At 34.1% G+C, this 25,209-nt stretch overlaps 1 protein-coding gene and 1 long non-coding RNA gene across 2 annotated transcripts; both read right to left on the bottom strand.

The window, feature by feature from the left end:
• Nucleotides 1-1,490: 1,490 nt before the first annotated feature.
• Nucleotides 1,491-25,209, bottom strand: LOC128182104 (uncharacterized). Its single transcript, XM_052850749.1, has 5 exons — nt 25,133-25,209; nt 23,823-23,876; nt 6,065-6,124; nt 4,358-4,437; nt 1,491-1,837 (listed from the first exon to the last, which is right to left on the bottom strand). Exons 1-5 carry the CDS (start codon nt 25,207-25,209, stop codon nt 1,803-1,805), a joined length of 306 nt encoding a protein of 101 aa, XP_052706709.1. The 3' UTR covers nt 1,491-1,802.
• Nucleotides 9,273-12,802, bottom strand: LOC128182202 (uncharacterized). The gene is made up of 3 exons (XR_008243399.1): nt 12,419-12,802; nt 10,586-10,741; nt 9,273-9,975 (listed from the first exon to the last, which is right to left on the bottom strand). It is a non-coding gene; the product is annotated as an uncharacterized LOC128182202 (long non-coding RNA).

The following is a 25,209-nucleotide window of genomic DNA, read 5'->3' as shown; positions in this document are numbered from 1 at the left end:
ATAAACCGACTACTTATTTAAAACAAAATCTTTAATAGTATTTCATGTCACCTACATGTAAGGCAATGATTATGGTTAGCAGTGGGAGGGGGCATATATTTATTATTCTGCTCAGGAACTTTAAAAACAGATATGATTTAATGCACATATTTATAAAAAAAAGAATGAAGCTGTCTATCAAAGTTAAGATATTGTGAAAGTTAATGGAGTTATCTTCTCTTGTTTCTTCCTAATGGAGTTGTCTTCCCTTGCTTCTTCATAATGGAGTTATAAAATCATCAAATATTATGTAATTTAGAAGAATTATGATCAAAACAGTTATGCAAGTATTTTTTTTATTTGAAACAAAAACAGTTTTTGAACTTTTTTAAGTAAACAAATAGACTCATTAATAGTAAAGTAGTAATTGGCAAACCAAAATCACTGATAAACAGTAGTACATGTAAATTCATTTTGGTATTAATATCAGATGGTGAGCCTAAGTTAATGTATGTTGAATATAACACATAATAGATCCAATGGTATACAACTGATTATTTTTTGTTTAAATGCCCAAAGGGAGAGTTTCTGTCTGCCCCTGGGCATGGGGATGGGAGGTTGTTTTAAATGAAACATGTATACTAGCCACCACGTTTTAAATTAGCTATGAAAAAATATACATATGAAACCTATCTTGAAAGTTAACAAATGTGGGAAAATTATCTTCTATCAAAGCCTTGTACATTTTTATTATCAGGTCATGCACTCTATTTTGATTTTTTTTTTTTTTGAAATGATAGGTTTCATAGTCCTTTTGAAAAAAAATAGGCAAGAAGGTGGTCGTCATTATAATAGTATAATTTTTCAACTCCAGAATGAAACTTATAAAATGCATATATGAGACTCCTCGACAAGTTTGTGTATGGGCTATGATACTTAGGTGACCGTTAAGGCCTATTGGCCTCTTGTTTTTAAAGTGCATAATTGTCAAAGTCCGTTTTAACATGCATTAAACGAAACGAAAATGAATAATATAAACGATTGATCATTAAATGCAAACGAGGTCAACAGTCTTGGATAAGGACTAAGACTCCAAAAATGAACCTTTAAGTGCAAACATGAGACTTCCTGAGTTGTCAGTCGAAAAGCAATTGTGCTCAAATGTCGGTTTATTGTTTAAAATATTTCAAAGATTATATTCAAAACAAAATATATATGACATGGATTACTAGTATGTGAATATTGAACTTCCAAACAATGTTGACGACTATTAAAATACCTTCAGGTGTGAAATGGTTCTATATATTTATTGAAAATAAACAATCAACAGGCATACACTCATTCAAAGGAACAGTTACTATTTCATGTAAAAAAATATTTTTTTTTTAAAAACAATATTAATTCTCAAGACTGTATAATAGAACTGAAGTGTTTAATTTGGTATACCAGAAAACTTATGAGGATACTTATTACTGGAAAATCAAACAAATGTCTGATAGACTAAATTGCTTCATATAACTACCAGTCATTTTTTTTTAATTTTTTAAAATTAACAATTAGAGTTTGAGTAAATTGAACTCAAAAGTATCAATATTTTGTGACAACTGCGGACACTTCATTGCCTTGTAAGTGAACATTCAAAAAATCACATGCGCAATGCACAACACTGTTATGCTTGGGAATTCAATTCTATTTTTTTTTTGTAAATTGTAAACACGACCAATAAATGGCCGTATAATGAATTTGTAAGTAGATTAAAATTTATACATTGCAACATCAGTCTATAATTTTCATACGATCCATCTTTTGCGTTTCCCTTGAGATCATCGTGATCCATTTAATAACTTCTCGAGGAGTTCTGAAAAAAAAGGAATTCTAATAAATATTACAAACAATGAAGAGTGAGTTGCATACAGTAAAAAGAACTATATATAGTTCTTGAAAAAAAAGCCGTTTTACGCTAAGAATGCGAAAATGGCAGGAACTTAATGATGTCATATTTTTAAATTGTGGACACTTTAATTGAAATAAAAAAAATATCTGTAAAAACTGGAAATGTATATTTGTACAAATAAAACAAAGAATTAGATTCATTTTAGGGGACTATTTTGAGCTCAAACCATATATAGTCATTTCTTTAGATTTTAAAACATCTAAATTATTGTCAAAATTCGTTCGCACCATTAGAGATGCATTTGTACGATTTTAGTTCGTTTGTACCATTAGAGATGCATTTGTACGATTTTAATTCGTTTGTACCATTAGAAATGCATTTGTACGATTTTAATTCGTTTGTACCATTAAAAATCTGTTTTAACGATTGAAAAATTATTTATAAAAACTAATAAAAGAGGCCTACAGACCAGGGGTCACCAGAGTACCATAGCCCCTAAATTGACATGGCAGAGGGTATTATTTTTGCAATTAAAGTTTCATATTAGAGTCTAAACCCTAATATGCTGAAACTGCTAAAGATTAACTACATGTTCACTATGCATCCATAATGGCCCCTCCCAAGGGCCCCCTGACCCAGGAATCATAATTTTCACAATGTTTGTAGAGGGCCTCCTGGACAGATATGAGGTTTATGAATTCATTTTATCTTTACTATTGCTGAAGTTGAGAAGAAAATGTTTAAAGATTTCATACATTTTCATTTTAAGGCCAAATTTGTCCCGCCCTAGGTCTTGAACTCCAGATCAAGGGGCATTGAATTTCACAACTTTGGTAAAGGGCTTCACAAACATCATAACCAACCAATCAGTTTTTATCCCAACATGTGTGGGAGTAGGTAGGATTTTCAGAAATAGTGCCTTTTTATGCCTTTTTGGCCCTGCCCATAACACCTGAGGAACAATATGTATGATGAAAAATGACTCAATTGAGTCATAATACAAACTATGTGGACAATGTAGTATAATACATGTAGATCCAGTAAAAATAAAAAAAATTATGTTTTTTTTACCGTGGATATTTTTATGGTAATAATCAAGTCCCTTTTTTAAAATGATGATTTATAGCCATTTCACATGTTGAGCATTGCAATTCTCAAAATGATTATAAACAATTGTTTACATTTGGGATATAAACTTACATCAAACTCTGAACCCCCCTTGTAAGGCCTAAGAATCGTCCAGGGGCCAGTCTAAACAATTTTGAATAATCAGCAAAATGTCAAAATAAATGGTTTCTAAAAAAAGATTTTAAATTTTTTTCTCTTTTTATTCCTATGTAATTTTTTGCCCCCCCCCCCCCCCCCACTTTTTACGTTGTGACCCAATCCTAACACCGGGGATCATGATTTGAACAAACCTTCAGTCTACATGTACCCATTTCTGAGGATGCTTCCACACAAGTTTCAGCTTTTCTGGCCAATTGGTTTCCCTTTGATTCTCTTTGATTAAAGATTTTTTTATATATATTCCTATAAAAAAATTGACCCTCATTGTGGCCCCACCCTACCCCTGGGGGTCATGATTTTCAGAACTTTGAATCTACACTACGTGAGGTTGCTTTTACATAAGTTTTAGTTTTCTGTCTGATTAGGTTCCAAGAACATTTTCAAAAATTTACCCTTTATATTCGAAACACCCCTCCAATTGCGGCCCTACCCTACCCGCGGGGTCATGATTTTCACAACTTTGATTCTACACCACCAGAGGATGCTTTTTCATAAGTTTCAGATTTCCTAGGTGAAAAGCCTCTGAAAGAAAGATTTTGAATGTTTTACTCTACATATTCCTAGGTAAAAGATAAACCCCTTATGTTGGCCCCACCTTACCCATGGGTGTCATGATTTTTAGAACTTTGAATTTACACTACCTGAGAATGCTTCTACACAAATTTCTCAACACTTTTCAATTATACCTAATTTTTTCCCCTTTGAAAAAAGCGTAGTTCTTAATTTTCACAACTTTGAATTCCATATACCTAAGGGTGCTTTGTGTCAAATTTGGTTGAAATCGGTCCAGTAGTTCTGGAGAAGATATTGAAAATGTGAAAAGTTTACAGACGGACAGACAAAATGTGATCAGAAATGCTCACATGAGCTTTCAGCGTCGGGTCATTGACTTAAGCAAGTTGGACAGCTTACCAGGAATAATCTAATGATGCATTTGACTGGAAAATTTTCACATTAATAAATAGTAACCTGTTTTACTTCTTAGTATAATTTTAATGGTTTATCTTTTTTCCCAAGGGAAAGCAAATATTTCAACAATAAAATAAAATAAAATGTGATGAGTTTCTACGTGTCATTTATAAATTTAAATAGAGTGTCATTGATGACTACGTTATACATTCAAAGTTCTTTTACCACACGTCGGAAAGGCAAGATATGCTAAGATTGCAATGAAAATATGTTAGTTTCAATACATACCCAATCGTAATTTTCTTCTGGTGATATCAAGGTTGTCAAGAAAACCTGGTTGAACAGATCGTATAATTGCTCTTGATTTTCTGTAAAATAGGGCGATTGTATTAAATAACAAGAGAGACATGGAGCTTCAACAACAATATCCATAATAAAATGTTATTTGTCGTCCTTTACAAAATACTTGAACATGGCAGTAAAATAGATTCTGCATAAAAAGATATCAATTTTTTAAGGTAATCGAGAGTTAAATCATTAAGGTCCTTTTGTTACAGGATGCTTATACTCATATCACACATTAAGCGTTGCGTTTCTCTGAAAGATCTTAAATAATTGTTCACTGTGGAATCTTTAAATTTCGTGGGGGCCAATTTTCGTGGATGGCTTAAATTTTACAGGTTCGTGGGGACGTAATTTCGTGTATTCTTATATATCTACAAAAGGAAATTTGACTTTATTACCCTAATTTATCACATTCGTGGAGGATGTTATTGTACATGAGAGGTACCATCGAATTCCATGAAAATTGAGCCAAAACGAAATTCAATGATTCCGCGGTATTTAAATATTAAATAACATCATACTTTGAATTTCCCGTGGGGTCCAAAAATTGTCCAGGGACAGACAGACGGACGCCAGACAAAAAGTGATCAGAAAAACTATGAGTATATAATGAATGATAATTTTTCTCGCATTTTACATTAACAAACGATGTCTGACAACTCTCTGTTATGATGTTTAAAAGATTACTTTCGGTTTATCCCTCCGCGTGCTTTAAAAGGTGCAAGTCAAAATGATAGATTATAACTATTTCATCAATGAAAATATAATAAATTGTAATTCATTAAGCAAAACAATTACTTAATGGATAATCTCAATCAATCATAATGATTATGCGTTTCTCTAGAGTAGACAGTGTGTGTTTACGTTTCAAAGCGGCGTAGTAATATACATAGTAAGACAAACAAATCTCTCACTGGACTAACCGATATCACACTAGTAGGAATGCGAGAAGAAAAAACCCCAAGGATTAGGTACAAAATCATTACATACATGTAAAAACTGAATTTAAAGACTTTATTATCACCTTTCCAATGCATGTATTCATTTGATTAAATTTGGTCATTATGGTTCAGTATATGAAGTGAAAATACAACGGTACCTGTATAGGACGTGAACTAGAACTAGTAATTCATATTTTTCATTACTTAAGATATAAGAAAGTGATTGTAAGAAATTCTTAAAGATAATACTACCTTAGGGAAAGTTATAGAGTACAATATTCTTTTTTTCTGTTACAAGAGCATTTCGACTTCCGATCGAAAAAATTATGTTTTTGTTCATTTTTATGCTTTATAGATTTTGTCATCGTTGCTCTTAAACAGATTATTCAAAATAATATTTATAAGTTTAATTTTGGAAACAATCAAGCATTTTGTGACAGAATTATGTGCCTTGGACGTAGAAAAATTCCAATTATTTGCAGTTTAGGTTCATTTTCTTCACAGATGTTTCCAAGAGAGGGGGGCATAAGTGTTTTACGAACATCTCTTGTTTCGTCAAGATTTGCAAAGTAATTCACCATTATGACAAGGGGTGCGCACACGTCGAATTTTACGGTAAACAGGCTGTAAAAAACCAATGTACTACGTAAAATAACAGTCATAGAATATAGAACAGTCTGTCTTTATATATTCTTTGCAAGAATTATACCGTTGCAAATCAGTCAGGAATTGATTAAGGTTGTTCAGTGGCATTGAAAACGATTCCTCTCTGAAATAAAAAAAAAGTTTGTGAAGAAGTAATAAAATATAACTTTATTTAATATTAAAGAAAACCCTTGATCGTATAAGGTTCAAAGGCCCCTGTTCATCATTACATAAGGCTAATTCCTTATTAAAACGAAACAAATGAAAAATAATGCACTATAATAACTCTTTATTGAAGTTTTAGAGCCTCCATTCACTGTAGAAACGGTCTAGGGTAACGTGCTTTACCCTAGTCAAATGTGGCGAAAGGGAAGCACGCTTCAAATTTTTCCCCACAAGTTTTCACCCCTTCCATGGTTGATTCTAAAAATTATTGCGCAGTATATGTTAGGCGATGTTAGTTTTAAATCGCTCGTACTTATAGAGATAACGCGAGCCGAAGATTTCCTCCAAACGAGGGTAAAGCTGATGAAGCGATATTTTGCGATTAGAGTGAAGTACATGTATTATGACTAGAGTAAAGTAACTTGTTTAACATTTAAATATTTACATAGCTTGACTTTGTAACTGCTTTCTCATAGTTTGACTTTGTAACTGCTTTAAACAATTTGTAATATTGAAATAGACTTTTTTTTCCGATATCCATCACAGCTACTGTTGTTTAAGACGCCATACTTTTGACTGAGGTCTCGGGAATTTTCATTATGACCTCGGTAGATTACGGAGATTGGAATAAATTTTCAAAATGCATGTCGAAATATTTTTATTTAACATGATAAACAGTAGAAATCAATAATTTAGCATAAAGTAACGCAATTTGCCGTGGTATGCATTATTCTTTTTCCCACGGCGCATTTGTGTAACGATGACGTTAAAAAAACCCATACTTTATAGAGTAAAGTTTGCGGTGCGTTTATAACGTATTCAAACGTAATAAAGGTCGTCATAATAATTGATTTCGAAGATTTTTTTTTGCTGTGCATAATTTGAATTTGGATAAATGAGTTCGTTTTCTACATCTAGTTTCATCAATGTGCATTCAAAAATTATACATACATAATGTTACAATGTACATCTTTATTTTTCATCTACATTTATTATATTAACATATAAATTGTTATTCGAACGTTTGTTAAATTTCTTAGTATGGAAGAAACACATCACATCGTGCTTTAGTATTTGGAAATATAACATATGATTTAATTTTTTTTTAAACTACAGACCCTAAAGTGTACTACTTTACCACATGCTTGCTAAACGGCGGTTCAACTGAAGTGCTTAACAGTTTTCACGAAACACTGCACGCTTTGCCGGACGCTAAACAGTTTGCAAACCGCTTTTGAAACGTAATTATTCACATTATTATTATTTTTTAGGGGTGCCCATGTTGTAAATTTCGTGGGTGGTGAAAATACGTTGTTAATTTTTTATTTGCACACACCGAGAATAGAATTCAAAATTAACAACATGACGGGAGATGCCTTGCAATCAAATGATTATTTTTTTCTTTGATCATACTAACCGCGCAGAAGAATATTTTCCGAACATAAAACCAGAAAAAATTCAAATCTACTAGAAGATACGCATAACGAAACAAACATGAAGTTCCCGCAGTGTATCACTGCTTTATGATTTCCTTTTTTAAAATTCTAAACATTGTTATGGAAAGAATAAAATAAATGATTTAGATTTCAGACCAAAATCTGGCTGTACAACGGCGTATATTTTCAAAAATAATTGCTTGGACAAATATATTGTAATCATTGTAATTAAATATCTTGTTATTTTCCGTTAAGAGGGTTGATAAGAGTAAATAATTCGCATTTCATAGAATATGAACAGAATATTTTTCATTATTTTTTGTTGTTGAATTTTCTATCATTCCAAATGATACTACACAGCTTTAAAATCAATTAAACCCAATGAAATCAAATACCCAAAATTTGATAATCAAGTTCTGGCAGTTAGCCGATGTCCGAGGTTATGTATGATAACTGTACCCAATCATGCGTTTTACAACGTCACAGTTTCACTTACAGTTGATTCGGATTGCCTATGGAATGACGTCATTATGAAAATTTGTTAACCATATAAAACATGTTGACGGATTGCGTATTTGAATATTGTACCGATACGGAAACGTTATGGGCATTCTTAATAGGCAGCCTCCGTCTCACAACTGTCTTATTCCGCAGCACTGTTAAGGTTGCATATGCTTAAATTACCAAGAAATATGTCATCAAAAACGAGCTACAAATATGATGGTCGTATTAATCAAAACTCGCATACAGCTTTTCCCATAATAATATTAGCTTAACTCAAGTGACCCATGTGTTACGACACACATGTGCATTTACCGTCATCACGTGCCTATCACGTGACATCGATATTTATAGACATTTTTCTATGTCACACATATTTTTCAATATCGCAAGGGCATACCCCCGTTGTACATTTATTTGTTTTGCATGTATAAGTAAAATGTGATCTCCTTCACCCAAAAATCACTGCTGCTTAAATGGAATCGAGTTAATTACAACGCCATTTCCAAAAATACACTCGACAATCCATCATTTACGGGGGTATCACGTCATTTTTCATCAACGAAAAAGACAAATCCGGAGAATGAAACAAAGCAGCAGTATTTTTCAGTCACCTCAAAACCTTCTTGATCACTGTGTAAAATATCAAAAGTATCCATGCAGGTTATGCCCTTGCGAAAATGCGTTGAAGATGATGTACATGTATTTTCCTTAACTTAACCCCCTTTTCAAACGCAATGCCGATCTAGATTTCGGCTAAGGGAAATAACTCTGTGGATATAGTGTTGCGGGAAATGTGAATTACATTACGAGCATTTTGCGATATTTTCCCTTGGTTGTATTGCTGGAGGCAAAATTGTAACTTAAGTAGAAATAAATATTATACATTTATAAATTTCAAGTGACAGCGTGGGTCAATAATTCATCAAAAGAAAAAAAACATGAGAGATAACTACGACATGCATTACCTCTTTATATTCCATGCGCGGATCCAGAAAGTTATTCCGGGGGGGGGGGGGGTCCGACAGTTATTTGAGTTTGCCAGGAAGGGGGTGGTCCAAGGTATAATTTTGTAATGTAATTTAAATAAATTTGAATTTTGCAGGGGGGATCTGGTTCCCTCTAGCTGACCACCCCCCCCCCCCCCCCCCCAAAAAAAAAAGATCCGTGCATGTATTCAGCGACAATCAAAGCCGTGCATTTTTTCATTTTATTTTTTACCTAAATCAATAATTGGTAAATGAAATATATTTTAAAACACATTCTCTTTCAAAATTGCTGTTTATTTTTTTGAAAGTATTCCTCAACATTGCTGTTAGTTTTTAAGAAAGGACAAGCACAAAACTCTTACCCTCACCCCCTTCTTAATAAACAAATACTCAAACAACAATACATGAACAAAAATGTAAATTCCTAGATTTTGAGTGTTGATCACAACAACAAATACATAGATTTTCAAACATTTATTATTCATTTTTCAAGGGAATATTGAAAAAATAACTCATAGTCAGGAAACTGTTAACAAATAAATAATGGTTTAAATAAATAATATTTGCATATGAACATTAATTTTGACTGTTTAAGTTTTAAATATCATTGCTAATAATTTAAAAAAAAACACCAAGAGTTGCAAAATCCTTAGCTCAGATTCAACATATAAATACATGTACTAAGATTAGGTTTGTATATGTATAATTAACATGTATAATCATGTTGATATTTCTGTTTGGAGGTTATCAATGCATATAATTGTTTTCCTCATACAAAATTATGCCGATGGTCTCCACATAGGAAAAGCTGGGTAACAGGCAGGAACATAGGGAGGTAGAACCAGCCAATTCACCAATTGATACAGATGGTCTCACGCATAAGCCTACAAAGTTTAACATACCGGTATTAACATTATATATTTTAGCACTTGCACTTTACAACAGTATAAACTAAACAATGTCAAATGACATAAAATGAACTTTCACCCTGAGAAATCTTTTTTGATAAAATACAACCCTATGAGCAAAGAGTTACATGTAGCCTCTGTGAAAAAACACACCGTTACATAGAAGAATAATTGGAAATGCCACTTGGACATTTACATGTACATATATTTTATGTTCTTTCTTCCTAAATTTTGATTTCTTTATATATTAAATATAAATATATATTATTATTAACATTACAGATTTTCTTGTGGCAATTAACAAATGTTCCCAATATACTAAATAAAATCAAGAGAACTTAATACTCCAAGATGACTTAGACATAAATGTTTACAATAGCAGAAAGAATCCCCCCCCCCCCCCCCCCTATTAAAACAATCTTTATCGTCAAGGGATAATGCTAAGCAATCAATGTTTGCGATATAGTGCATACTCTCAAAGCAAGTTTAATTACATTTCCAGCAGAATGAAAACACACAAATACATGCAGTGTAGTCTCCACCCACAGAAAATATATATGTAAGGCACTGTATTTTTAAATCTTACCAAAAACATGTTAGATGCAATTGGATAGTTCAACTTAGGGGCTGAAGCAGTTGATTGTAATGAGTCACTGGAGCATACATCATATGGAATCAAACACCATGACACGGGTACCCCGCATCTTTCACCTCTTCTACACAACACAAGTAGTATAGGAGTCTACAAATGAAATACATGTATAAGGTACAGCGTAAATGAAATTATAAAAATTACCAGTTATTTAGACTTGAACTCAAATTTTATGCAGCGATACAAGTAATAGTTGATTAGTATGAAGTCTTTGAGGCTGGCGATCAGCTAATAAAGGTGTGAAAAACAAAAAATAGCACCTCTTATTTTGAAACCTCAAGGCTATCACTCTTTTTCTTTCTAGATTATGTATTCCGGTCAATTAAAACAAATAAAGTCAAAATTTTACAGTGCACTACATAAAAGCTTTGAATCGACATAGCCGCCTTAACTTCAGATAAGTCTCAACGAAATGTTTTGACTGACCCCTGTCATTGGAAGCAGGGTGTACAGTAATTGCATGAAGCGAGTTGAATGAAGGCGATGACAATCTAGTTGTAGCTATTAACAATGTAATGTTACCTAACAAAGATAACTGTATTGCTTTGAAAAAAATCTTTAATTGTCTGCAAGGACAGTCAATGCACCTGACAAATAATTTCATTTTAAAATTGTTCTGATAATTTAAACATGTTAAAAAACCTGATCATGTTGATATTTAAGATGACACGGGTACCCCGCACCTTTCATTTAAAATTGTTCTGATAAATTAAACATGTTAAACAACCTGCATGATCATGTTGATAGTTAAGACTGGTCAGCAAAACAATACAATATTAGAGACTCAGAGGTAATAATTCTCACAACAATTAACCTATCTTGTATCATCTTTTTTTTTTTTATTCTAGACCATAATTTTACATATACTGGTAATATAAATTATGACACACTGTTATATTGAAATTAATTCTAAATAAATATTAAGACTATTTAATTTCAATGTAAACAAGCTAAGCAGTGACATTTTCATTTGAAGCCACATGGATCAGCAGTCAGGCTTCAGGATCATGAAGCAATCTTAGACTTAAGTCAAAAATTGTACACTGTCTTAACGCCTCTAGATTGAAATCACTGACAAAATTGAAATGCAACTAACATTGTCTTGATATAGATTTGTCAATTACAAATTTTAATCGATATTTTATGATGAACAATAATATTATGGTTGCCTGAAATTTTGACTTAGTCTAATATTCCTTCATGATCCTGAAGCCTGAAGTGATACTTTAAGGCAATTTGTCAGAGTAAAAATGATTTCTTTTAATTAATTGGTACACATGCAAAAATTAAAATATTGATTATATACCAGTCCATGTAAATATACCAACACAGTCTAAAACAGTGGCACTACTTATCATCTACATTGATACATGTAAGGCGTCGCTGATAAATAATCAATGTGGAACTGGAAGGTTGTGCATTCAGGTAAAATCTGATGTCATGGTGAAAAGCTGATAAATCGCCATCGACATTTATTTGTCCAAGACGTTTTCAACAAGTTGGATTTAAATACTCTTTAAATATTTTTTAAAATAATAAGTTATATGCAATTAAAGTATAGATAATCATTTGTGTAACAAAATGACATGCTAGTGCTTTGAAAAGTAATAAAACTTCATAATTATTTACAACATGTGGTCGTATGAAAACACATAACGTTATCGATCCGTACATCACTTTGTTGTTTCAGCACACAATAAGTACTGCGTTTACATTCTTTATCATACTGTTTGCGTTAGTTTATGAAATGATTTGACCAATACTTACCATATCTCCTGCATAGTTCGACATCCACACGCATAGTATCAATTCACAACATGATCTCGGCGCACATGTTTACATCCATGCCTGCCATTTTGCTACCAGCTAAAAATAGTCGACACGTCACGGATCGATACAAGCGTCGGAAGGGAGCGGATCGGAACCAAACGACAATTAATGTTTTCATTGAAAATAAGTAAATAAAGATCATTATTGCACAATGAGGGGTTTAATACTTGATTTAACTCTCTTCAACAAGAAATTAAATCCAAAAACTAATCAACTACCATTAATAGATGCTATTTACGTTAAATTACATATCTAATGAATATTCATGAGTTCAAAGTTGATCAAAATAAGCCCCGCCTCCAAATTCCAGCCTTAACTGTGCTGCGTCTTTTGTTTGTTGAAAAAGAATACAAGTTTGCTTAAAGCTGACATGAATTCATAAATACGCATTATTTCCCTTTTATCTCCGACTACCGCCATATTAGTTGTCGATTTCTATTGTTCTGCTCATCGCTTAAAACACCCCCTATATAAGGCCGAGAGCACTATTCATGCTTCACCGCATTCAGGTATTTCATACACCCGAACACATTACCTTGGACGAAAAGACGTGCCGAAACGCGTTTTAAACAAAAATTATATGACAAAAACTGCACTGGCAGGAATTTCCAATGAGCGACATAACAAGACAGACTGAAATCCAGACACATATACTTCAATAATCCTCGATAATTGTAGGCCGTTTTCCTGTGTATGTTACATGTATAACATCGCACATGCGCAAACTACAAACTGTGGCAGATCGAGCAATGTCGCAAGAATTTTATAAACGGAACGTTTTTGTAGAAACCGATGGAAACGATGCTACTTTGTTACAAACTTGGATTTACTATATGATTTAGCTATTGTGTTGGATGAAGTGCTACCGGGGTTTTCAAAAAGATGCAGCCGCTATGCTCTCTGTATGAACGACACACGTGTTCGATGTGCATGCGAAGTACCGGTAAGACAGCACTATCTGTGCAATAGTATACGGGTACCTTGGAAATTCCTTCTACGAATAAATATATTTTGTGTTTTATTAATTGTTGTTTCCATTAGTCTTTATTACAAACATTTTACTACAATGTGTAGTTCATGAATTTAGAAGTCTGTGCAACCTGAATGCCTCGATCGGAAAGCAACCGACCGTAACTTTCTCAACCAGTGGCAGTAGAGGAGCAATCGAAGCTAATATGGCGACCAAATGCTTTTATGAATTCATGTTAGCTTTAAAGATTAGTACAGTGTTTATTGTTTTCTATGAGTCAAATGTTCGTAATGAATTCTCAATAACCTGATGAAACGTTTTACACGGTTCTCGCACGCATTCCTCGTAAGGCTTTACGCGCCTGATGTGAACCGCATTCCACGACTTCCAATCGCTGTAACGGTAACAAATATTTCTTCGTGCAGACATTTTGCTGAATTAAAAGCTTAAAATACCTCAAATTACAAGTTTTAATCGTAAAGTAATAGACAAAAATCAAAATTACAGGGTAACGGGAATATGCGTTAAAGTACGTGATTGCGAGGAAGGGGGATAAAATAGCGTGACTTCGACATGGTCATTGTAGAAAAGTGAGAAAATCTGTTCATAGCGTTATAATTAATGAATTGAAATATCTTGGCAATCTTTATTTATTAGATATTTATCATATATACATATGTCTTTGTCAGACGTCAAATAGCAATACGTGTAATTAAATCGTGTATTTTTCAGTGTTGTTGTGTATTACGCAATGGGTTATAGATTTGCTAGAAGAGTACGTTTCTAATCTACAAAAATAGCCCCTTAAGAAAAGTATCTCAGAAGACATTTATGCTCTCTATAAGAAATTTCTTACAGCGTTACCCTAATCACGTTTGAAGTTTTAAAAATCTTTACCCTTTAGTCATGAACTTGCTTTACACAATCATAGTAAAAACAATCCCTGCTTTATCGCTTTTGTAAGGAAAGATTCTGCAAATGTTTTGCAATTGTTTTGTTTATACACTTCAAATTGTGTAAATTAGTGTATTTATTTCGTCATACTACCCCAACAAATGCGTAAATCTTGTGTAAACAAATCGAAGCGTGCTTCCCTATCACCATCTTGGACTAGGATAAAGTGCGTTACCAAGTCCGTTTCTACACAGTGTCATTGTAGTTTTATTTTTCCCTTTAAAAAAAACTAACAAATAGACATTCTTTTCGGATTCATGGCCTTTGATTATTATTTTAATGATTAACAAAAATCATTCAAACTCTTACACAAATATTTAGATTTTCAGAATTGTATAAATACTACCATCTTCGCTAGCTAAGGGTTTTCGGTCCACTTCGCTCCCCATAAACCCTTGGCGAATTTCATTACGAAAACTCGGTGACAAGCTCCGTTTTATGACTGGCCGCAGCTGCGATTAGCTGATCCAATCGCAGTGCTAGTGAATATAAACTTTAAAAGAAAACACAAGGGTGATCTTTGGTAAAACATTCGGTGTTTTTAACAAGTTGAGACACAAGTTCTCGAGTACAGTGCCTCCCCAACGATGGTCTAACCAGATTGTTTTAAAAAAAACCAGTATGTTTTACTGGGAATGAACATAGTTCTACAAACTTGTCGAGGTCCCCTGATAGCATGGGAAGTAAACGTGGCGAATGTAGAAGTTGTCTATCCCATTAGTATATACGTTCCTGCTTATGATTATTGTTTTTAAGGGTTCAATGAGATGTGTTTTATTTAATTTCTTTGGTCCGGAGATACCTGGTTTTATGGCAGGAAAGCTTTCATATAGATCGACTTTTTCACTCCCGGTACAGGTTCTTACAAAACACTATGAATAAAACATCCCGTGCTTTCCCTAGGTTATAACCTAATTCGTATTTAAGGAAGTATGGGACTCAGGATTTTGAATCTACCGCTCAACTCCGAATGACGTAAACCAATTCGCAGACGTTAAATCTGTTGGTTCAATTCTAAGGTATTAAACAAAAAAAATTATTGTGGAAAGGATTTCATAGTTTCTTTTTAAAATAAAACGTGAACATAAATGATAATAAAAGTTAATTAAACCCAAAAATCTTATTTTACGACATAAATATCGGTTCGGTTTTCGGCAATGCGGAGGAAACGTGGATTTGATTTTGAACGCTGAAAAGACATTAAGGTTGCTAAAGCTCAGAAAAAGGATGGCCTAGTCACATAATGCGAACGTGGACGCTCTCTTGGGCAGACCAATCACATATTTTGATATTACAGCTGAATAATTCTCATCACAGATCGAGGAAGATGACTCGACGCCAGCAAAAGCGATCTGTACAGGTTTGACCTACATTCATTGATAGAGTAAAAGTAATTGGTAATATCAGCGAGGTTAAGTTCGTCAAGACTGAAAATTTTTGACACACGTTTCTTCGGTTTTTCAGTTTTGGCGAATCTCACTGAGATAAGAGTAAAAGTAAAATTGGTATGGACATCATCGAACTTCTCTTCTGTCGGTGTAATGCACTGGTGCTTGCATTGGTCTCTGCTCATGAATGTGTAAGATACCTATACCTAAATAAATTAAATATAAGTAGGCATCGTACATATTCGTGAGTAAAGGTCCAAGCACCTGAGGTGTAATTTCATAAAACAAATAATTATAATCATGTACAAATTTTGACAGTATGGTTCAATACACATATCAGAACCCAGTAGAATTCTTAATGTCTTTCATTATTAATAGATAATTCTAAAATATATCAGAATTTGTATCATGTCGTCACATGTATCAGAAAATCAGATGTTTCGAGTAGTCGATTTTCACCGCATGAGTTCATTCCAAAATGATGTTAAACCACACATACGCAATCTCCTGTCGTCTCTATGCATAACATTAGTCGAATTATGTGGCATCAAGTTTATATATTAGCTACAAGTAGAAACTGCATATGATGACAACTAACTTTGATTTTGTATCAGTAATTTCAGATGCTATTTCTGAGTGAGATTTGTTACATATTCGCCCTACCACCATACCACATGGATCACAACAGAGGCTGCCATCTTGGAACTACTTTATTATTATGTATTCATGCGCATGACACAAACAACATATAGAACCGAGCATGCAAACATTCCGGATATAACATCTTCTCCCTCCTTAAGAATAATGTACATACATGTTTCATTTTACCATATTACTTATGCTAACTGTCAGATATTGTTGGTTGTCTGTGTTATTGTTATTGCATAGCAAGTTCCCAAGAATTTTCCTTTATATATATATATATATATATATATATATATATACAGGCTTCCTATAATACACATGCATTACGACCTTAGCATGTAAATAAAGATACATACAAAATACAAACATTCTTGACTAGGATTAATTGCAAGGAAACCTCTTGGTTCCTGTAAGTTGCACAGGGGATTATTATGCCCCAAAACACAGTACAACTTAAAACTTAAACTAAATAACAAATTGGTTTGGGGTTTCCAGAGTTACTTGGTGTATACATAATCTTCCAGGATTTTTGGGTGACGGTTACGTAACGAGTAACGTCTCTCTGACTTGATGGGTGCAGTTGATTTCAGCGGTGTAGACTGAATAGACTCCATGTTTTTCGCAACAATAGGTTTAACCAACGGAGTTGATCTCTTTGCACTGTCCGATAAAATCGACGGTAAGGATCTGCTGTTCGTAGTTTTCAACTTCTCTGCCCAATTGTCCATTGAAACTGAACTTGAATCACTCGGCTCAGGTATCTCAACATCTGGTAACATGATTGGAATCTGTGATGTTACAATCTGATCTGCATGCATCCTCCACTGTGTTGAAGGGTCCACTTGCACACGATAGAAAACAAGTCCAGTTCTTTGAGCAATCATTCCCGGAATCAATTTATCCTTCCCACGATAATCACGCATCATTACCGACTGTCCTGGTTCAAATTCTCTGTTCTGTGTAGTTCTCTGTAAACACATTTCTTCTTGCTTCTGCTTGACATGTAACTCTGTGTTTGGCCTCAATAGATCCATTTTCGTTCTTAACTCCCTCCCCATCATGAGCTTTGCCAGTTTTCTTTCAATGCTCCCTGCATCATTCTTACTGCATTTCATGTTTTGCTTGAAAGTTTGGACAAAACGCTCTGCGAGTCCATTACTAGATGGGTGGTACGGTGATGTCTTGATTTGCTTTATGCCGTTAGCAATCAAGAACTCTTCAAATTCTCTCGAGGTAAATTGTGGGCCATTGTCACTCACAATTATTACTGGAAGTCCATTTCTGGAGAATATGGTTCTCAGAACATCAATAGTACGGGTTGATGTGGTTGGGCTCATTTTCACCACCTCTGGCCACTTTGAATTTGAATCCACCATTAAAAGAAACATATATCCTAAAAACGGTCCTGCAAAATATATGTGAATTCGCTCCCATGGCTTGGTTGGCCACTCCCAAGCATTAAATGGTGCTCCCTTAGGCGAATTCTGGTTTTGTTGACATCCATTACATCTTTTGTCGATAGTTTCAATATCCTGGTCAATTCCTGGCCACCAACAGAAACTCCTAGCAAGTGTTTTCATTTTGACCACTCCTAGATGTCCTTCATGTATCTGTGAAATCACCAAGTTGCGGAGTTTGGTAGGTATAATGACTCTAACTCCCCACATGATACAGCCATGATGAATAGATAGTTCACTTCGTCGTGAGTAGTATGGTGCTAAGTCTCCATCTTTGTCAGTAGAAGTCCAATCACTGTTAATGCACGACATGACACCACCTAGAACTACGTCTTTACGAGTTTCGTTTTGAATGTTTTTGCTGGAAACTGGTAGAGTTTCAATATGTCCAAGATAAAAAGCGTCCACCATATCTATGGTTATATCAGACTCTTTGCTTTTCAGTGGTAAGCGTGACATGGAATCTGCATTCGCATGCTTCGAAGTTTTACGGAATCCAATTTCGTAGTCATAAGCAGACAAGAAGAGAGAATAGCGCTGTAATGTTGAAGATGCTGTAACTGGGACTCCTCTCTGAGGACTGAAAATGTGTATCAAAGGCTGATGGTCGGTGATCAAATTGAATTTCCTACCAAAAAAGTACGAATGGAATTTCTTGATCCCCCATATGATTCCCAAGGCTTCTTTATCAATCTGAGAATAGTTTTTCTCTGCTGGTGCTAATGTGCGAGAGGCGAATGCGATTGGTCTCTCTGTTCCATCAGGTAGCTCATGAGAAATAACTGCACCGAGTCCATAAGGTGATGCATCACATGCCAGGGAAATAGGCAAGTCAGGGCTATAATGTGTAAGAACCAGATCTGATGCTACTAAGTCTTTCACCTTGTTGAAAGATTCTTCACAGGATTCTGTCCAATTCCAATGGCTGTCTTTTCGCAACAAGTTATGCAATGGTCCAAGCACAGTTGCCAAGTCAGGTAAGAATTTACCATAATAGTGCACTAAACCTAAGAACGATCTCAGTTGAGAGACATTACGTGGGGAAGGTGCTTTAACTATGGCATCAATCTTCTCTGGTGTCTTGTGTAGACCATTTCTATCAATCACATGTCCACAAAAGATAATGCTTTCCTTGAAGAATTCGCACTTCTCTAGATTTGCTCTCAGTCCATATTGGCTCAATCGCTCAAGTACCATGTCCAAATTCCTGAGATGTTCTTCATTATTCTTGCCGGTTATAACCATGTCGTCTAACATGCACTGAGTTCCAGGGACTCCTTGTAATACTTGCTCAATGGCCCTCTGCCAAATAGCAGGCGCTGACGCTATTCCAAAGGCCATGCGATTATAACGATATAACCCGTTATGTGTGCTAATGGTAAGTAGCCCCTTGCACGATTCATCCACTGGAAGTTGCAAGTATGCTTGCTTCAAATCGATCTTGGAGAAATGCGTTCCACCATTAAGGTTGGCGAAGATGTCATCAATTTTAGGTAATGGATACTGATCAACATTGAGTAGTGGGTTAAGCTTAACCTTGAAATCGCCACATATTCTGATGCTTCCATTTTTCTTTAGAACAGGCACAATTTGAGTTGCCCAATCACTATGCTGTACTTTGGTCAGAGTTCCCTCCGCTTCTAATCTCTTGAGTTCTTCTTCCACCTTTGTTCATATGGAAAAAGGAACAGTCCTGGCCATGACATATTTTGGTTTGTTTTCTCTAAGTGTCAGTTTTGCTGTAATGCCCTTCACAGTTCCAAATTCATCAACAAAGGCATCTTTATATTTGTTTATAATTTCACTTACGCTGGTAGGCTTCACATTGTTAATGACATGCGTGTCCTTAATCAATCTCCAGTCAATTTGAATTTTTCTCAACCAATCCCTGCCAAGAAGAGCTGGTCCTCCCTTTTCAACTATGTATAATGGCAATGTCTGTATAGTTCCACCGTATTCCACTTCCACATCCATATAACCCACTGGCTTGATGTGTTCTCCCGAGTACGTGCGTAGAGTGATGTCTGCAGTTTTTAACTTCAGATCTCTGAACTTCCTCCTGAATTCTTCCTCCGCCATGACCGAAATAGCTGAACCAGTGACCAATTCCATTTTCATCCTCATTTCATTTATTTTCAGATGGATCCATATGATGTCCACACTTGTTAAATTGTTCAGTTCTTAACTAGCTATATAGTTGTCATCACTCAAATCCTGAGGGTCATTCTTTGATGTTTTCCAGACGGAGGCATTTGAGGTTTTGAAGTTTTACACGCATTCTTTATTTGTCCCGTATTATGACAGTTGTGGCACACACTGCATTCCTGAATTTACAGTCCTTTGCTATGTGGCCACTTCCATTACAACGATAACACCGTGCTCCTCCTGACCGACAGTCTTTCGCTATATGTCCTTTCTCACCACACCGATACAGTGTAACACTGTACTTCATTTTTCATGTCGTTTCCTCTGGAACGTCTATTCTTCACATGCAGTCTGTTCACGGCTCCTGTATCTGTCCAATTCCTAGCCTGTACTAATTCTGTTGCATCCTTAGCTGCCGCCTCCATTGCCACACTGGTCTCCATAGCTCTTTCAAATGTCAAGTCTTTCTCTGACAGCAAGCGTATTTGAATGTGTGGGTGTCTTATACCACATACATGTACCACTCTATCCCTCAACTTTTCATTTAGCGAAGCATTAAAATCACAATAAATCGAGAGTTTCTTTAACTGAGCTACATACTCCGATATTGTTTCTCCTTCTTTCTGGTCTCTTTTATCGAAACGAAAGCGTTCTGCTGTTTTGATGGGCTTAGGGGACAAATGGCTGTTGAGTAATGTCACCAAGTCCTGATAAGTCTTCTCAGCTGGTTTATCAGGAAAAGTCAAGTCCCGCAGAAGAGAATATAATCGTCCACCGATGAGACATAATAAAGACGATACCTTTTTTCCAGGGTCTATCTCATTCACTGTGAGGTACTGCTCAAATCGTTCGACGTAAGATTCCCACGGTTCGATAGTCTCGTCAAATGGGTCAATCTTTCCAATTAAACCAAACGCCGCCATTACCACAAATCCAAAATATAATGGGACGGGTTAGAAACAGACAATTTGGAATAATTTGAGGTTACCGGAGTTTATCCTCGTCGCCAATATGTTACATATTCGCCCTACCACTATACCACATGGATCACAACAGAGGCTGCCATCTTGGAACTACTTTATTATTATGTATTCATGCGCATGACACAAACAACATATAGAACCTAGCGTGCAAACATTCCGGATATAACAAGATGAAAATTGATTCAGTTTAAATAAAAATTGTTAACTGACAGGCGTTATGTGTGGCGTTAGGTGTTAAACTATCGGAAACCCATGACGTCAGGAGATGTATTTTAAAATAGGAAGACAGATTGAACACTTAAGGTAATGATATTTGTTATGGTATACACATATTGACAGCAAAATAAATTTCAAATAGGTGTGAAATAGGTGTCAAGTACAATTTTTTAAATTTAAAACTCAACCTCAGATGGTGTCTTTTTTCAGTTAAAACAGTGTCTGGAGCTTTAATAATATATGGTTGTAACAGTAATGTTGTTCTACCGAATGGCTTAAAATTAAATTTCCCATTTGTACTTTGCATATTGTACATGATGTAATGCTGATTTCGATCCTTTTATATGTTTCAAAGTTGAAAAAATAATTATGAGATACATGTAGCAAATCATAAATTAAATATTTATTTCTTTATACCTATTGGAATTATTTTGTTCCTACCTGGTATCTTGTTATAAGGTGCAAATAGTTTTAAAATGTGTACTTTAACAGAGGAATTTCAAGTTAAACCGAGGAAATTTGGGAATATTTTTTACTTTTTTGGTGAATTTTACATAGTACTAGCATTGTAACAAAGATATTATTAATTGACTGAGTGTTAATTGAACAAAAAGTTGGTATTGATTATTTTATCTACATTAGAATAGTGTTTAAGTGAAATAGCGCGAAATTGAAAAAACAGACCAGAGGAAATTCAGACTGCAATATCTTTTTAGTCATTGACATATGAGTCTCTCCTTTTCCAGTGAAAGCATAAAGTTTGAACATTTTATTTCAGTTCAAAAATAAGACTTTTTATTATATTAAATAATATGTTTTGACCATTTTGCATTGAAGGTAAACACAAAAAGCAACAAATTAGAACTATGCAGAGGAAATTCGGTTGCAGTTTGTAAAATACTGAGGCGTTGACAAAATATTTTCTTCTGTTAATGTGTTATGTAATAACTGCAATAATAATTGCAAACTCTTTAGCATTGCTTCATTTCTGTTGCAAGCGGTGTACTTTAATGAGCTGGAGCATTTCCAACAAGGGTATGTTTGGGTACCGTTCCCATGGAAACAAACATATTGATCTATTAATTTTTTTTATATTCTGTTAGAGGAAATACAGTGCTCTCCGTTGAACCTAGTTTTATAATTTTTTAATTACTTTGGTGTGAGTCCCATACATGAGATTCCTTGTGACTTAAGGGTGTGTCGTGACCTTGACCTAAGGTCATTAATTTGGGCAAGGTCACTGGCAAAAAAAGTGCAAAATTTGTGTCCGGTCTGTATCTTTCTTATGGAGAAACCTTGGAAGTTCTTAGTTCACATCAAGATTGCTTAAAACCTGAGGGTGTGTCATGACCTTGACCCAATGTCAATTGAGGAAGTTCAAGGTCATTGTTAAAAAAAGATCATGCTCAGTATACCAATAATTTAAAATGTTTATATATTAAATGGCTGCTTGACATGTGGAATTTTGTTTGATTCCAGTCATGTTTGTTAACATAAGGATGCAAATGTCATCGTGCATTTTATTTAACAGATAACTTGAACTAAAATGGAATTTAAGGAATAGAAATTGTTTGTGTACTCATATTAGCATTAACAGTTTCAAAAAATAGAGCAGTTGTTATTTATAAAAAATGGTAGTGAAATAGATTCATCCAATATTTTCTATAATAGAAAAAATACGAGTTATGATTTTTTCTTAGCGGGGGTTATCAATTGTGAGCTTGCTCACAGTACCTCTAGTTTAATTCGATTAAAATGTAAATATTCAGGGGGCGCAACTCAAGTTGCTCGCTAGATAGCGCCACAATATCACCGAGTTTTCGTAATGAAATCCGCCAAGGGTTTATGGGGAGCAAAGTGGACCGAAAACCCTTGGCTGGCGAAGATGAAATACTACAAATAAATTCACTCTTTACAAATTTAAATATTCATAAAGGCCAGTGTATCTTATTTGATAAAAGAGGAAGATTTTGAACAACTGTTTTTAAGATATATTCCAGTTCAAATCCTCTATCAATTTTTCCAAACTCTACCAAGTGTTGATTCAATTTTACCAGAAAACTGAACGAGGATAACACTACTCACACGTAAGCATTAATATTCTAAACTACTAAAATTGACCTTGATCTGCTGATGTTAAATATATCCGATGTCAATGAAATAAAAAATTATGTATGTTTTTATTGTTTTTCTTCTGCATTTTTCAATATTATTTTGCGTCACGGGTCATGTGTTTATCAAAAATAATTCGTCATAAATCCAATAGAAACAATTTTAACATTAATATGATAGTGCCATCAAAAATGTTTAAGCGGAACACATCAATAGAAAAAAATATTCGCAATTTCATATCTTTTGAATCAAGTCTATTTTGTTTGTGCTTAATTCCTTATCAAAAAGTTATGTCAATTTTATTTGATTTTATTTGCTGTGATTTGAACACATTTAACAAATGGTATAAGTTTTATAACAATCCAATATTGAAAAGTCAAGCCCTGAATAAAGAACAGTTTAACACGTAGACTGCCATGTAAACGAGTCAGTGATAAAACAACTAAACAATGTTGTAAGACAACACTTTACCTTTGCAAGTCGGTTTCCAGTGGAAGCTTGTTGAAGAATTCCAAGTCATATTGCCTACAATGATAAGGGTAATGACCAGTTTGTGTTTAACTTACATAATTAGTGCATGTGCACTTGACGCCGTATTTGATTGCATTTTACTTTCAACACAATATCGCATATTGGTATATTAAAATACAATAATACTTTACAATATATTTTCCTCTTGAGGTATTTGTAACACCTAAAAAATAAAGTTTGTTTTAAGCATGAATGAAAAAAGCGAAGCGCATCGGGACCGGTCTTGAAAAAAAAGATAATTATATTCGAAAAACATCGAATTCATAGCCAAGTTCCGCTGGATTTTCAAGTACTAAAAATCAATACTTAGTATATATACATATAATGTGTCTTTTTTTCACAGAAAGAATTATAAAAATGATAGAAGTCAATTTGATGCAAACGGACACTTCTGAACTTAGACATGACGACTTCCCCCTCCAAAAAAAAAAAAAAAAAAAAAACTCTCAAAATACTTGCATTAGAGTAACTGCTCGCACCTTTGGTATTTCAAAATTAGTTAAGATGATGTCTGTAAACTAGAAATGAATTTTAACTCATCAGTTATTGTCATGAAATTAATTAAAAATATTCATTTTTGATAAACCAGCCCCCCCCCCCTTTGTTTCAAAGTAGGCTTTTATTTGAAATATCTGTTTAAAATTATAGCTAAATTTAACCTGAAGAACAATATTTAAAAAAAGAGATACTATGACAACGCACTACACAACTTCCACTTTGATATATAAATCATGATGTATGTATATGTGATTAAGGTTTGACATTTAATACAATAAATGATGCTAAAATGAAGATATTATATATTCATTTGAAACAATAAAACACATACAGACTACAGTCAAAAGCCGAAATATTTTAATTTTATACTCAGCTGCAGTAAAAAGAAATTATACCTCATATAATCAATATCAGTTTAGATTTTCATCTGCCTGCTTCTCCAAATATCAAACCAGTTACTTTTTAATTTCAAAAATTGATTTTAAATAATAGTTTTAGAAATAAAACACAATTAAGGAAAAAAGGTATATGCCAAAAATATGTACACAAAATAAAATAAAATACAAAGCTCTTTTTGAGAGTAAAAATTATTTACCGCACTTGCGCGGGCTTTTATTTCTAGTTTTTTTTAAATGTAAAATAAAAAGAAAATATCGTTAATTTTACCTTTAAGGTATCCCAGAAATAGTACATGTAATATTAATTTAAAGTTTTTGCATTTGCATTACTGAAATGATAATGTATGTACTTACAAATCCGGCAAGACCTTGCAGATTCCTGATGACAAAACACAGGCAAATGTCAAAGCTATATAGCTTAGTTTTGTCAT

The sequence above is a fragment of the Crassostrea angulata genome, chromosome 1 (assembly GCF_025612915.1).
Source record: "Crassostrea angulata isolate pt1a10 chromosome 1, ASM2561291v2, whole genome shotgun sequence".
NCBI classification, from domain to species: Eukaryota; Metazoa; Mollusca; class Bivalvia; order Ostreida; family Ostreidae; genus Magallana; species Magallana angulata.
The sequence above is the reverse complement of the archived record's forward strand: the minus strand, read 5'-3'. Positions and strand labels throughout refer to the sequence as shown.

What these genes read in the sequence shown, in the direction of transcription:
- LOC128182104 (XM_052850749.1), bottom strand. Translation starts at nt 25,209, where the DNA reads ATGACAAAACTAAGCTATATAGCTTTGACATTTGCCTGTGTTTTGTCA. An exon ending in TGCAAGGTCTTGCCGGATTT is followed by an intron (nt 23,877 to 25,132) that starts GTAAGTACATAC and finishes TTATCATTGTAG; the next exon opens with GCAATATGACTTGGAATTCT. An exon ending in TTCCTGACTGATTTGCAACG is followed by an intron (nt 4,438 to 6,064) that starts GTATAATTCTTG and finishes CCTATTTTACAG; the next exon opens with AAAATCAAGAGCAATTATAC.